This window comes from Octopus bimaculoides, chromosome 3, assembly GCF_001194135.2.
Source record: "Octopus bimaculoides isolate UCB-OBI-ISO-001 chromosome 3, ASM119413v2, whole genome shotgun sequence".
In the NCBI taxonomy this organism is placed as follows: Eukaryota; Metazoa; Mollusca; class Cephalopoda; order Octopoda; family Octopodidae; genus Octopus; species Octopus bimaculoides.
This window is the reverse complement of record NC_068983.1, coordinates 68,684,307-68,698,574: the sequence shown is the minus strand read 5'-3', so window position 1 is coordinate 68,698,574 and position 14,268 is coordinate 68,684,307. Positions and strand designations below refer to the sequence as shown.

The following is a 14,268-nucleotide window of genomic DNA, read 5'->3' as shown; positions in this document are numbered from 1 at the left end:
ATATAGTTGAAGTGATACAGCAGATTGTACAGGGTGAGAGGGCAAGAGGGGAACAGAGCACAAGTTTCATGGGAATGTGAGGATAGTTACAGATGGGATAGAGGTGACTATAGTATGTGTGTGTCTCTGTGCATGTGTTTGCCTGCCACCACTGCTTGATAACCAGTGTTGGTTTGTTTATATCTTCGTAACTTAGCGGTTCAGAAAAAGAGACTGACAGAATAAATATCAGACTTTCAAAAACACGAAGTATTGGGTTCAATTTGTTCAACTAAAACCCCTTCAAGGCAGAGCCCCAACATGAAAGCAACCCGGTGACTGAAACAAGTAAAAAATAAAAAGACAGGAAAAAAAGGGAGAAAAGCAGGGTAAATAAAGAGGACAGTTATATACATAGGAATATGGATCATTTAAAAATCTCACTCACCTTGCCATACTTGAGACTGCGAGTATGTAAAGACAAGGACCCATCAGAGAACACTGAATGTACTTCAGCCTTCGGCCAGTTAAGGAGGAACAAACAGACAGACAGAGAAACAAGTTATACACTTGGTCAAGATCAACTGAAGCATGAAGTTGCAATTTACACTTAACAAAATTCTTGCATTAAAGTCATATATTTCCAGTTGATAGCAAAGATTAAGACCACAGAGTGAACAAGGTTACAAGTGGGAGAGGGCCTATATGTAGCCACTTGACTTCCTACAAATTTCCCCTCAAATCACACCTTAACACTTTAGCATTTAAATTATTCTGTCGATTGTAATGCTTATTTATTTACATTGTTTTGAATACAAAACATGTAGAATATTTGGGCCAGGTATGGCCAGTTTAAATGCAGCAAAACTATAAGTTAATGTAGTCCAGAGTAAACTTTGCTTGAAAAAATAGATGGGTTGGTCATGGTTAGAATGCTTTTGATAACAGGTCTCCCTGACCAAAGATAAACAACACACACTAAAGAAATTACATAGAACATGAAACAATGGCTAGAATAATTGACATAATGATCAAGGGTTTAACACAAACTGACAGATGAACAAGTAAGAACCTCTACATGAGTTTTTGACCATCTAGAAATAGCAACCAAATTTCCCTCAGCAATCTTAAAAAGAAGTGGGAACATATTGAATAATGTAGAAGTCTTAGATATACTATAAAAAGACAGAAAGAGCATGATTAGAATGTCTCTGATTGTAAGTCTGCTTGATCAGGGTGACCTGGAACTAAACAACCACAAAATAACAAATAGATATTACAGTATACATTTTGGCAAGGTAAACTGTACTTTTTGTTTCAATCAAATAGAGTAGAGAATATAGACCTTGCTACTGAGTCAATGATTTAATAAAGAGTTAGTTTACAAAACCACATCTAAACCAATAAATCAATTATAAAAGCCATCAGCTCTAATAAATCTGGGATACACTCTTAAAAGCCTTATTTCTCCCATCCAAATACAAACAGAAAAACAGCCCCAACAGGATTTAAGCTAAGAGACTAAAGAAATGGAAATATAACATTTATTTTACCTGACTCTCTCTTTTAATTTTGCCAATCATGGAACTTCTATGTTATTGCTAAACCTGCTGAAAATAGCAGCCTTATCTTCTTTAAAACATCTTAAACAATGAAGGACAGCTGCAACATGATTTGACTCTCATGCTGCATCTTACTTGATCAACTGTTGCATGGCAGAGTGTGCAGTATGCACCTGTACCACATGGTATTCAGAGTAAAAGATCAACATCAATAATTCCCCAAACCACTTTTTTTTGTATTTGTATTCACCGTTCCTAAACTTCACTTTCAAGAAACTCCTACTTGATAGTTCCACTGTGATGGGCCCAAAGAGGACCTTAATATAGTTGCTGAACTAGCTAAAAACAACAGATTAAATCTTAAAAGTACACCCTAACTCTTAAAAAAACAGGACACATTAGATAGTGCAGTCCTAGATACCTCTAAAAATACAGGAGGGTCATGGTTGGAATTCTTTGATCATAGCTTTGTCCTGCAGGGTTTACTTGGACCTAAACAATAACAACTCTGAAAGGTATGTCACACAACATCATAGGTAATATTTCAAAACATTGCCGAATTAACAAGCCAACACTTTAGAGTAACTTCATTAATAATGTTTCCTTAATAAATTTTAATACTGTCTGAGCGAGGGGGGGGGGGCGTATAGCACCCAAACTGCATTAGCTTTGCCTATGCCATGAGCAATGTGCTTACATGAGCAATGCCTTACTTAGCTGTGCCTATGCCATGAGCATAATTTTTTTGCTGGGGTATGCACAGAAATATGCACTGAGTGCAAATTTTAATTTTCTCTGCAAAGTAGGTACACATCCATGCAAGTAATGATCACTAAAATATTTCCAATTAAAAAAAATTTGAATTCATCTTACTCTTTTATTCTTTTATTTGTTTCAGTCATTTGACTGTGGCCATGCTAGAGCACCATGAAAATTTATTACCTTTCTTACAAAAATGTGTGCATGCTCACAAGCACACAGCTTATAGGTTATTTCCCAACTATAGATATTATAAATGTAGTTTTAATAAAGTTCATTCAAATTATTTCATAAATGTTTTAACTCTTTAATTGTTAAGAGCCACATATGATTCTCAAACGTTCCCTGAAGCCTCTACATGGTCAATCAACCTCATCTATCCATTTAGTTGTCAACTATCAAAAGCCCAACCTATTGATGATGATATAGAGACAGACTGAAATAAAAGATATTTAAAGGAATATATAAAGATTTTAAGTGGATGAAAGATTTGCCTTTTGAATAATATGACAATCTAAGGAAAGTAGGTTATTTCTCAATGTTGAACTACAGATAAAATTAATCTTTGTTAAATTGTTGCTGAAGAGCTGACACAAGCATGGGAAAAGGTCAAACTAGATGCTTTGAGATACCTAGTTCAGTAACGCTTGTTTAGCAATTACATATGCTATCTTTAAATCTGGCAACATGGACTCCATTTTCAACATGAAATTCTTCTGTTTAGAGTGTAACAGAGAACAAGATACTAGATGACTTAACATAAAACCAGCTGTGCAATAATTGTTTAAAAACATTGAGCAAGTCATTCAACTCTATTTGCCAGTCTTTATTGGTGACAAACATGTTCCAGCACCACTTCATAGTTGAGAGATTTAAGAGTAGGAAGAGTAGCAGGATATTGTCAGTTCAAATGTTATTTACTACTAAAGCAATTTTGTTATGTCAGTAGAGCAAGGAACACAACTTGTATGAGAACAGATACCATTATTCCATGGATGAGCAGGAAGTGATAGGAAGGCAATTATATATTTAAAATTCACAATTTGTAATCAAACTCTGACTTACATTAACTGAGCTTAATTTTGCTACAGAACAAATGTGTCAATGTGTGATGAAATGCATGCTATGTTGCTTCATATAAACTTTTAGCCCTTATAGGCATAGGCATGGCTGTGTGGTAAGAAGCTTGCTGTCCAACCACAAGGTTCCGGGTTCAGTCCCACTGCATGGCACCTTGGACAAGTGCCTTCTGCTATAGCCTCAGGCCAACCAAAGCCTTGTGACTGGATCTGGGAGATGGAAACTCAATGAAGCCTGTCGTATATGTGTGTCTGTCTATCTATCTTTGTGTCTGTGTTTTTCCCTTCAACACCGCTTGATAACTGGTATTGATTTGTTTACATCCCTATAACTTAGTGGTTTGGCAAAAGAGAGCAATAGAATAAGTACTAGGCTTTAAAAAATAAGTCCTGGGGTCAATTTGTTCGACTAGAAAATCCCTTCAAAGCAGTGCCCCAGCATAGCTGCAGGCAAACTGAAATAAGTAAAAGATAAAAGATACGCACAAATTTGTTGACAAAAGTGATGAAAAATACATTCAACTTTTAAAAGAAAAATGTGACAAAAAAAAAAAAAGAACAAAACAAAACCATGAATACCAAAAACTAAAGTTATGAGGCTGGTTTTTAAGTTGTATATTAATGATATGTTGAAAGGCATGGAAATCATAATGCTGAGACAGCATTTTGTGTGTCAGAAAAATTTGTGAAGGACAGAAACAAGAGACACTTGAGACTGCAAAATAAATTAAAATGTGCTAAATTGCTGTCCATAAAAGTAACTGGAGAAAGATTTATCTATTTGGACACATGAATTACAAATGAATGGACAAAAACATTAGAACTACACATGAATACATACATACATACATATACCCAGGCCTATCCCCCATTTTTTTAGGAGTGGGTAGCCACAAGACACACACCAGGCATTCCATTCATTTCTCAGCTCAAAGAGGCGAGCCCCGTCCTATGCTCGGGTCAAGGCATAGAATGCAACCCCCAATATCAGCAGCGGGGCCCAACAGCATATGCTGGTTTACCCCTGCCACATCATGCTGGTTCCATACCCCTTTGAGCAACATCAAAATTCCTTCATCCATCCACAAACACTCTCCAAGCTTTCCTATCATTTATAAATTCCCTTGCCTCTCTCACTCCAACACCTCTAACTACCAAACCTTTCCTCACTCCATCCATCCACACAAACTGAGGTCTGCCTCTGGTTCTGTTGCCTACCACTTCTGCCTTCATCACCCACCTTACCACTCACTTCTCCTCCATCCACTCCATGTGGCCAAACCACCTCAACATTCGTCTATCCATTTTGGTTGTTAGTTTTTCTCTCATTTTGGCTCACCTTCGCACCTCCTCATTCCTCATCCTGTCCATCCATGTCACACCAACCATAGCCCTCAAACATCTCATCTCAAACACATCTAGTCGCTTCCTTTCCACCTCTTTCAGCCCCCACGTCTCTGCACCATATAACATTGTCAGCACAATCACACCCCCATACACACCTCTTCAAGTATATATATATATTAAGTAATTAAAAGTTTCATATTTCAACTGAATGGTGTTTGAGATTCATGAACAGAAATGTGACCATTTTCCACCAGTGAATCCAGTAGTAATGATGGGCTCATAAAACCTAACTGTAGATATTATAAATGTAGTTTTAATAAAGTTCATTCAAATTATTTCATAAATGTTTTAACTCTTTAATTGTTAAGAGCCACATATGATTTTCAAACGTTCCCTGAAGCCTCTACATGGTCAATCAACTTACTGGAAATAGTAGCCCAATCTTCCTCAAATCATAGGGTCCTTGTTTGAGAGTAGGGAGTATGCTTTGAGCCAACAGGCTCATAATGTCAGAATTATCTGGATTTTCAAGGCATTTAGGCTGAAAGTACAAGATGCCTGCCTGAACAAGATGCTAATCCATTGCAAAGTTAACCCAAACACCCACCCACCAACAACAACAACAACCCCCAGAAGGTCCTCTTTTTCAGCTAAGTGTCCTGGAGAAACATGAAATGAAATACTATACTCAAGGACACAAAGCACAGCCCTGCCTGAGAATAGAACCCATGACCTAATGATAGAGATCCCAATAATTTATCCACTAGGCTACATGCCTTCAGAAACTACAGTTTACCACCTTTCATAGAGAAGTACTACTTATATTTCTCAAGAAGTTACAGTCTTTTCCTCAATAAAGAGACACAATAAAATAAAAACTTCCATGACTTATCTACAAATCCTTGCCCTGAGCTTGGATCAATAAGCATCAACATACATACCAGCATACCAGTGGCACATTGACTATATAAGGCAGCTTACTTATGTCACCATGACCAACCTACCTTCATAGCAGCTAAATATGTTTATTTTAATCATCATCATCATCATTTTACACCCATTTTCCATGCTGGCATGGGTTGGATGGTCAGGAGCTGGCAAGCCAGAGGACAGTACCAGGTTCTAGTTGGCTGGGGGTCTTTTTGGCATGGTTTCTATGGCTGGTTGCCCTTCCTAATGCCAACCACTTTACAGAATATACTGGGTGACAGCACAGGTGCCTTTACATAGCATTGACACAGGTGCTTTGTGCATGGTGCAGCCACAAATGAAAAGTTACATGTGTCAAAGGCTGAATACAAAATATTATAAACATATCGTGTCCATCCACTGGAGCAATGAGACATATCTAGTCATCCTTATGGATTACTGATGACTTGCTCAGTGATTTTGTTTAAAATGAAGAAGAGCCATGCACTGTCAGCCTCCCTCTCAGCCATGACCATCTTCAACCGAGTAACAAAACCAGGTCAAGATAACTTGGGACAGAGACAGACGCAGTGGATGATAACCAAGAGGTCTTACTTAAATCATCTTGCTCTCTGCACTCCACGATGTATTGCAGCAGCCACAGTTCCCTCTGTTGAACCATGAAGGTTTCTTCTGTAGAATCCACCAAATCCAGTCTTCACATGCATAAACAATGAAGCCCTAATATGCTAATTAACCCACAGCTGGGGCCCTGTTAAGTGCTACCATTTCAGGTCAGAGTAGACCAGGAAACAATAGTGGCTAAATGGTGGTTCCACACTCCTCAAAATCCTGAAACCCTGAACTAGGGCCCCACTACCAGTTACAGTTTAAAATCATGGTCATACCCAAAACAAATTATAAACATAAGACGAGAATAGAGGCTGACTTGTCTACCACTGCAACTCATATATGAGTATAAATAATGTATATTGTACAATGGTGGAGGCACACAGCTTAGTGGTTAGGGTGTTGGACTCATCATCATGAGATTGTGGTTTCGATTCCTGGACTGAGTGATGTGTTGTGTTCTTGAGCAAAACACTTCATTTCATGTTGCTTCAATTCACTCAGCTGGCAAAAGTGAGTAATCCTGTGATGGACCAGTGTCCCATCCAGGTGGGGAATTTATACGTCATGGAAACCAGCCCTTATGAGTCAGCATGACTCGAGAAGGAAACTTAACTTTTACTTTACATTGGACAATGGTAGATGTATTAAAAGGTGAGATAGTCATGGTTGTAATGCTTTTGACCATAAGCTAGGCTGACCTGGGTTAAAGAACTATAAGAAATCTGCCAAACCAATCAAGCCAACAAGTGAGCCTCAGTATGGCCACTTGATATTAAAGAAATAGCAACTACATCTCCCTCAAATTACACCTGTCTTCTTAAAAAAACAAAAGGACACATTAGATATTGACCTGAGCAGAAAGATTGGCTCATCACAACAGGAATGCTTTTGATCATGGATCTGTTTCATAAAGGCTGACCTATGGCTAAATGATGACAATAATGAACAAATAACACAACAAATCAATACAAAAAAATCCAATAAATAAACAAAGAAATAAGCCAACAGATCAGTAAACCAACAAAGTGAAATTGTGATACAACCAGAAAAGAAAAGCAAAGAAAGAAAGGATACACTGATGAGATCATTCTCTTTTAAGTAATGTCGCATCATCTTCTCATCTTCTTCTGACCTTCGTCTCTGCATGAAAAAAAGGAATGAAAATTAAAAACCATCAAAACTTAATCATGTTGCAGGTCTCTTCTTGAAAGACATTAACAACAACAACAACAACCATCATCATCACCACTAATTTAACTGCTATTCTGTTCGGCAAAAGAAAGCAATCTCACAGTAAGCATGTCAGACTGGCTTTGTTTCCACCCCTTACTTGTTATTATACAAATATACTCACAAGCACATATATACATTTTATAGGCATGGCTGTATGCTAAGAAGCTTGCTTCCCAACCACATGGTTACAAGGTTCAGTCCCACTGCATAGCACCTAGGGCAAGTGTCTTTTACTATAGCCTTCGGCCAACTAAAACCTTGAGAGTGGATTTGGTAGACGGTAACTGAAAGAAACCCATCATATATATATATATATATATATGTATGTATGTATTTATTTATAGGTGTGTGTCTTTGTGTCTGTATTTGTCCCCCCCATCATAACTTGACAACTGATGTTGGTGTGTTTACATCCCCATGACTTAGCAGTTAGGCAAAAGGGGCAGATAGAATAAGTATTACGCTTACAAAGAATAAGTCATGGGGTTGATTTGTTCAACTAAAACCCTTTAAGGCAGAGTACTCCAGTATATATATATATATATATATATATATATATATATACTGTCTCCTTGCCTTGACATCACATGGTAGTTGTAAATAAATGTCACCATCATGCAAGCAGTGTCCTTTCTTTCCAATTTTCCATGAAAAGATGTCTGGCGATGAGGAATATTACCATGTTTGGAAACAAGTGAGGGTTGGCAACTGGAAGGGTATCCAACTGTAGAAAATCAGCCTCAGCAAATTTTGTATGGCCCATGCAATCATGGAAAAGTGGACATTAAAATGATGATGATGAGATACCACCGTTGAAATAACTGACCATACAATAGCTCAAAATTTGACTTGTGTCTAAATTAGAAATTACTATAAACATTTCACAACAACTTAGAAAAAAAAGGTCCCTTACCAATTCTCCTCCAGGTAAATTTACAGAAGACAGCATCAAAATAGAATCCAATTTGGAATGCGTATCCACTTTCCATCGCCGTTGACCTACTTCAATGATTCGACCAACAACAACATCTCCAACTTCACCATTATACCTACAGAACATCAACAACAGTGAGATGGAGAAATTTTAACTATTAACAACATAGATTAACAATAGAGTATCAATGAAACCATTAGAGGAACTTCTATACAAGCAGTTGGCTTGCTAAAAACAGCAAATTAATTTCACATAAATCCCATCCTACTATCTTAAAAAAAGACCTGTGCCCTGGCACTTGTGCCGGTGGCACGTGTAAAGAGATTCGAGCGAGATCGTTGCCAGTGCCACTGGACTGGCTCCTGTGCGGGTGGCACGTAAAAGACACCATTTCGAATGTGGCCGTTGCCAGTACCGCCTGACTGGCCTTCGTGCCGGTGGCACGTAAAAGCACCCACTACACTCTGAGAGTGGTTGGCGTTAGGAAGGGCATCCAGCTGTAGAAACTCTGCCAAATCAGATTGGAGCCTGGTGTAGCCATCTGGTTTCACCAGTCCTCAGTCAAATCGTCCAACCCATGTTAGCATGGAAAGTGGACGTTAAACGATGATGATGATACTTAATTGTAGTAAAGTCATCATTATATTTAACATCTGTTTTCCATGCTGGCATGGGTTAAACAGTTTGACAGGAACTGGCCAGCTGAAGAGCTGCCCAGGCTTAATGTCTGTTTTGGCATGCTTTCTATGGCTGGATGCCCGTCCTAACACCAACCACTTTAGAGTGTGTACTGAGTGCTTTTACACAGCACTGGCATGGGTGCATTAACATGGCACCAGTACCTATGAGCCCGCAAGATTAGGGATGCAGGGGACAAGCCTGTATGCAAGGACAACCACACTTTTACTTAGCCTGATGTGTCTCTTCAAGTACAGCAAACCACCAGGAATCTCAGTGCCCTGTCATCTCCTTTGTGAACCCCAGCATCTGTAGATCCTTTCTCACCATTTTGTTCCACATTTTCCTGGGTCTACCCCTGCCATATGTTCCCTCTATAATTAGGGTAATTACAATAAAAAGCAGCAAATTGGCAGAGTCATTAGAGCAGAAGACAGAATGCTTTGTGGTATTTATTTTGGCTCTTTATGCATTGACTTCAAATATCACCAAGGTCAACTTTGCCTTTTATCCTTTCAAGGTCAATAAATAAAGTAACCTGGTCAAAACCGGGATCAATTCTTTGTTTTATTTTTCTTTGAAGAAGAGTAGGCTCTGGCAGGTTTAAGAAATTTCCAATTTAAAGTGTTTGTTGCAATGGTGCTTCTACACCTACATCAAAAGCTAAGACCCTGTCATCAAATATTCCAATATATGTAACCAAAACACTAAAAAACTTATTTGATCAATCTCAAATAAAGATATAGACAACGTTGTGCCTTCCTGGACTAGATAACAATATAATTACAGGCATATTACTGGAATATTAGTACAGGCATATTACTGGGTATCTGGGTAGGATGCTGTAATCTACATACCTAATAGTAGGGCAATAAGTAGCAGAACTTCCTAGAAAGTTTTCTGTAATAGATGCGTAAACAGAGTTTGGGACAAACAATCCTAACAAATCAAGTTGATTTCTCATTATAAACACAGTGAGCTTTGAAAAACTAAAGCTTGCCCATTCTGTAAGGTAGTTGGTGTTAGGAAGAGCATCCAGCCATTAAAATCCAACCAAAACAGTGAAACCTGGTGCAGTTTCCTGCCTAACAAGCGCCCTGCCAAACCGTCCAACTCTTGCCAGCATGGAAAATAAACATATGATGATGATGATGATGAGAACAGGCTAAGATACATTTTAGCAGCATAAAATCTTCATTGCTACATTCTTTGAAGTTGTTTGTTTTTCCTTTTTGCTACAGCCAGAAACTTTTTATTTTTCATGTATCATAAAGAATACAAAGAGTATTTATGCTATTTTCTCATTTGGCAAGAAAGCAAAATAGACTTAAAGATAATTGAGATTTATGCATAGTAAAAGAGTAAAAAAAAAAAAAACAGAAAAGTGACAGTGAAAAATTTATGCTAATAAAATATATTCTCATCAACAAATAAATATATTAAAATTTATATAAACCTAAGAATTCCAGAGTTAAAATCCTCAAAAGAAATTTATCCCTGCCTATGAGAGGTCTTGCTTCATTCGAAAATTAAACTAAAGAATGTTAGCTTTGCCTAAAGAAATTTTCTTTTAAAATTTTTTTTCAATTATACATTGTAAATATCATTACTGTCAATCTATCACCAATTAACAAATTTCATTAATACAGACTCTACTGCAAAAATTATGTTTCCATTTCATTTATAAGAATGGCAGAATGACAGAAAAGTAGTGCAAACCTTTCAAATGCCTTACGCTATATAGTTACGTTCCTTTATATACTATGTTCAAAATTTCACGGTAGTTGACATTGATTTTCCTCTTCCTGGGTCGATGAAAATGCATACCAGTCACAATTTGGGATCAACTGACACTAGTCATGAAGCTGAGATTACACGTCTTCCTCGAAAATGTTAACACACTAATTGTTAGAAATCATAAACACGGCAATTAATGACATAAGGGACATAACTCTAACAATCCCATCCACCTCTATTCAATAACACAGAAACTTACCAGCCCTATGAATTTCTGGGGCTATTTGAAAAAAATTATACTTTACCTCGTTTTCAAAGGACGTACACAGATCAACTTATTCACTCTCTCTACAACACCAGCCACTGAAGCATGAAGTCGGTCATCCGCTGTGTAGGTGCCATGTCCTCTATGAAACAAAACGAAAAAATAATGGTCTTTCATAAATCATCTCATTAATATATAAAGATTTAAAATCTCATTCAACAGGAGCCATAATTCCATGAGATTTTTCAACTCAAATTGGACACTAACAGGCTGAGAAGCCTTATGTATATCATTCATATATATGAAAAAAAGTTATTCCCACTTATACATTACTTTCAGGACAACCTTCATACAAATAAGCTTTCTTCAAAACCCATGTTCAGATTCACCTAATGCTATTAACATACTATTTACATAAAACAGTAATCCTCTCACTATTCTCTTCAATATTCTTTAAAAAGACTTTATAGTTTGCAGCGTGGAAGGTGTTTATTGCTTTGTTAATACAAAATTCAACTTTATTCAATTATATCTTGTGTTCTACAGTAATATGAGTACTTTGTGGTCTGAAGTTTGCAATTCTTAGTTACAATTCCTCTATCTTATTTGTGCATTGGTCAGTAATAAAATATAAACATCTAATTCTGTTTTCCTCACCATTCTATATTTTTGAGAAGAGGAATTATGTACATTATTTACAATGGACAGATAGGTGTCCTCACCTTATTTGTTGTTATGTTTCGGCTGATGTACTCTCCAGCCTTCATCAGGTGTTCTGGTGGAATTTCGAACCCAACCCTTTATTTGACTAATGGGAGTGCCCTGTTCTCATTCCTAAGGTATTCTGTTTTCTTTTTTTTTTTTTGGTATTATTTCCCAAGTCCCTGCCTCAGAATCCGAGTGTCAGTAGCCCGCACTCTTATCCACTATGTTATGTACCCTCGGATTCTGAGTTCAATCCCAGACTGGGACTTGGGAAATAATATCAACAAAAAAAAATAACATCAGTAAAAAAGAATACCCCATTAGTCAAATAAAGGGTTGGGTTCAAAATTCCACCAAAAAACCTAATGGAGGCTGGGGAGTACATCAGCCAAAACATTGTGATAACAACAAAGGTGAGGACACCTATCCATCCATAGTAAATAATGTCTTTTTACCTTATTTAGTTTTCTTATCAACAGCTGCCTTTCATCCCCACTATCCCTTCTCACCCATGGGTTCTCTCACTCTGAACCCTGTTTTGCCCAAAGTTTCTAACCTTCCTTCCTTAACTGACTTCATTTTCCATTTCTTGAGATCAATTTGTATTGTTATACCATTTGTATATGTGTCTGATGTTTTTAAACAGTTTCAGTTTTATACTAAATAACACTATAGCCTGTCGTCTACATTAATGGTAACTTTGAAAATCTCACACCTCACAGATGTACATTCAGCAATGTACCTTGTATTACACAAGACATGCCAGTTTCCCACCTTTACAAACCAAACTTGCTTTTTTTACATGCTAACCAGTCGATTCACATTCTGTTATTCATCTAGTTTAGCAAAAGAAAGAGCTTTTCAGAATTGTATTCAACTATCTTGAAGAAATAATTTTAGAGCTGCCTTTAATAAACTAATTAAACTAAGTAAATAGCTCTATAACTAAAATAAGTAGCTCTATAGGACACGTTTGTATACAACACCACCAGATAGTACTCATGGCTTTCTGTGGCATTAACAGTTAAGTCATACTGAGAAGTCATCATCATCATCGTTTAACGTCCGTTTTCCATGCTAGCATGGGTTGGACGGTTCAACCGGGGTCTGGGAAGCCAGGAGGTTGCTCTAGTCTGATCTGGCAGTGTTTCTACAGCTGGATGCCCTTCCTAACGCTAACCACTTTGTGAGTGTAGTGGGTGCTTTTTACGTTCCACTGGCACAGGGGCTAGAGGAGGCTGGCAACGGCCACGATCGGTTGGTGCTTTTTACGTGCCACCAGCACGGGTATCACAACTACAATTTCCATTTGATTTTCATTTTGATGTTGATGTACTTGACTCAATAGTTCTCTTCAAGCACAGCAGGTCGCCCTACGATCCAAGTATGTTTTGAATTTAGTCCAGATACTTTGGTTTGTTTTTATTTGCTGGTAGCGCCTGCTATGAACGGTTTCTTGTACGTCTGTTAGTTCACTCATCAGATCACATGTATTTGCTTTGATAGGGAAATATAGTCTACTTTGCAGTAGGTAAATCTTTAGACATTCTGTTTCCAGTATTGTTGGCGTGTTTTCTATATCGATTAGAATTAGATCCGGTTGGCTCCCTTTGTCGGCAGTGGGAAAGTTCAGACTGATTAAAGCGATTCTGTTTCGAACCCGATTGAAGTGTACATTCAGGGCATAATTTAATATTTATCATTTCCCCATTGATACCCGTAAAAATATAGTTCTTAATAATCGTGATATTGGGTAGGAATGATAGCTTTCTCCTAATAATTTATCCAAAGAAATATAATGTTCAAGGAGAGTCATGGTGATCGACAAAATTCAGTAAATAAATTTCATGATGTTGCACATGCTGGAATCACAAGGTTTCGCGCAGTATAAAATTTGAGAAATGTTTTGAGCGGTTGCAAATGAACTTTACAAACTGAAAAGATTCTTTCCATGAAGTGGGATCTGACTCTAAATTCTTTAAAACTTTACTTCTAACTACACACTTATTCAATGCCGTGAACTCTGAGCTCCTTTATAATCAAAACATTCTAAACATCACAGCAACGTGAAGCTATCAACTTTAAGCGGGAAGCTGAAAATAAACACAAGGAAAAATAAGGATGAATTTAATGTTAGTCAACCATCATTTTAAACTTACCTCATGAAACATGTGTCTGATGTAATAACATCTCCTGGAGTAACCAAGTTCTCTACTGAAGGCTGAAACTTGTTTTTTGTCCGAACAGATGAACTCGCGAGTCGGATGTCAGCCATGTTGAACTGGTAACATTTGACTCGGGACAAACAGAGCCAGTTCTTACAAGGACTTCAATCGAACGCAAGTTTTATATTTAGTTCACAGAGTTTAGAAAAAGTAACTTATAGGAATCAATATACACGTACATTTATCGGTAATAACTGTGTGTGTATATGTATGTATGTATATA

The 14,268-nt window shown here is 37.3% G+C and overlaps 1 protein-coding gene across 1 annotated transcript in view; it reads right to left on the bottom strand.

The window, feature by feature from the left end:
* The window catches only part of LOC106872084 (exosome complex component RRP4), a 35,394-nt gene extending 21,272 nt beyond the window's left edge, over positions 1–14,122 (bottom strand). Inside the window, exons 1-5 of the mRNA XM_014918939.2 lie at positions 13,980–14,122; positions 11,156–11,257; positions 8,415–8,550; positions 7,343–7,408; positions 428–496 (exon numbers count right to left, since the gene is read on the bottom strand). Coding sequence (XP_014774425.1) covers positions 428–496; positions 7,343–7,408; positions 8,415–8,550; positions 11,156–11,257; positions 13,980–14,095 — 489 coding nt within the window. The 5' untranslated portion in view covers positions 14,096–14,122. The remainder of the gene's footprint in view (positions 1–427; positions 497–7,342; positions 7,409–8,414; positions 8,551–11,155; positions 11,258–13,979) is intronic.
* Between the last annotated feature and the right edge of the window lie 146 nt (positions 14,123–14,268).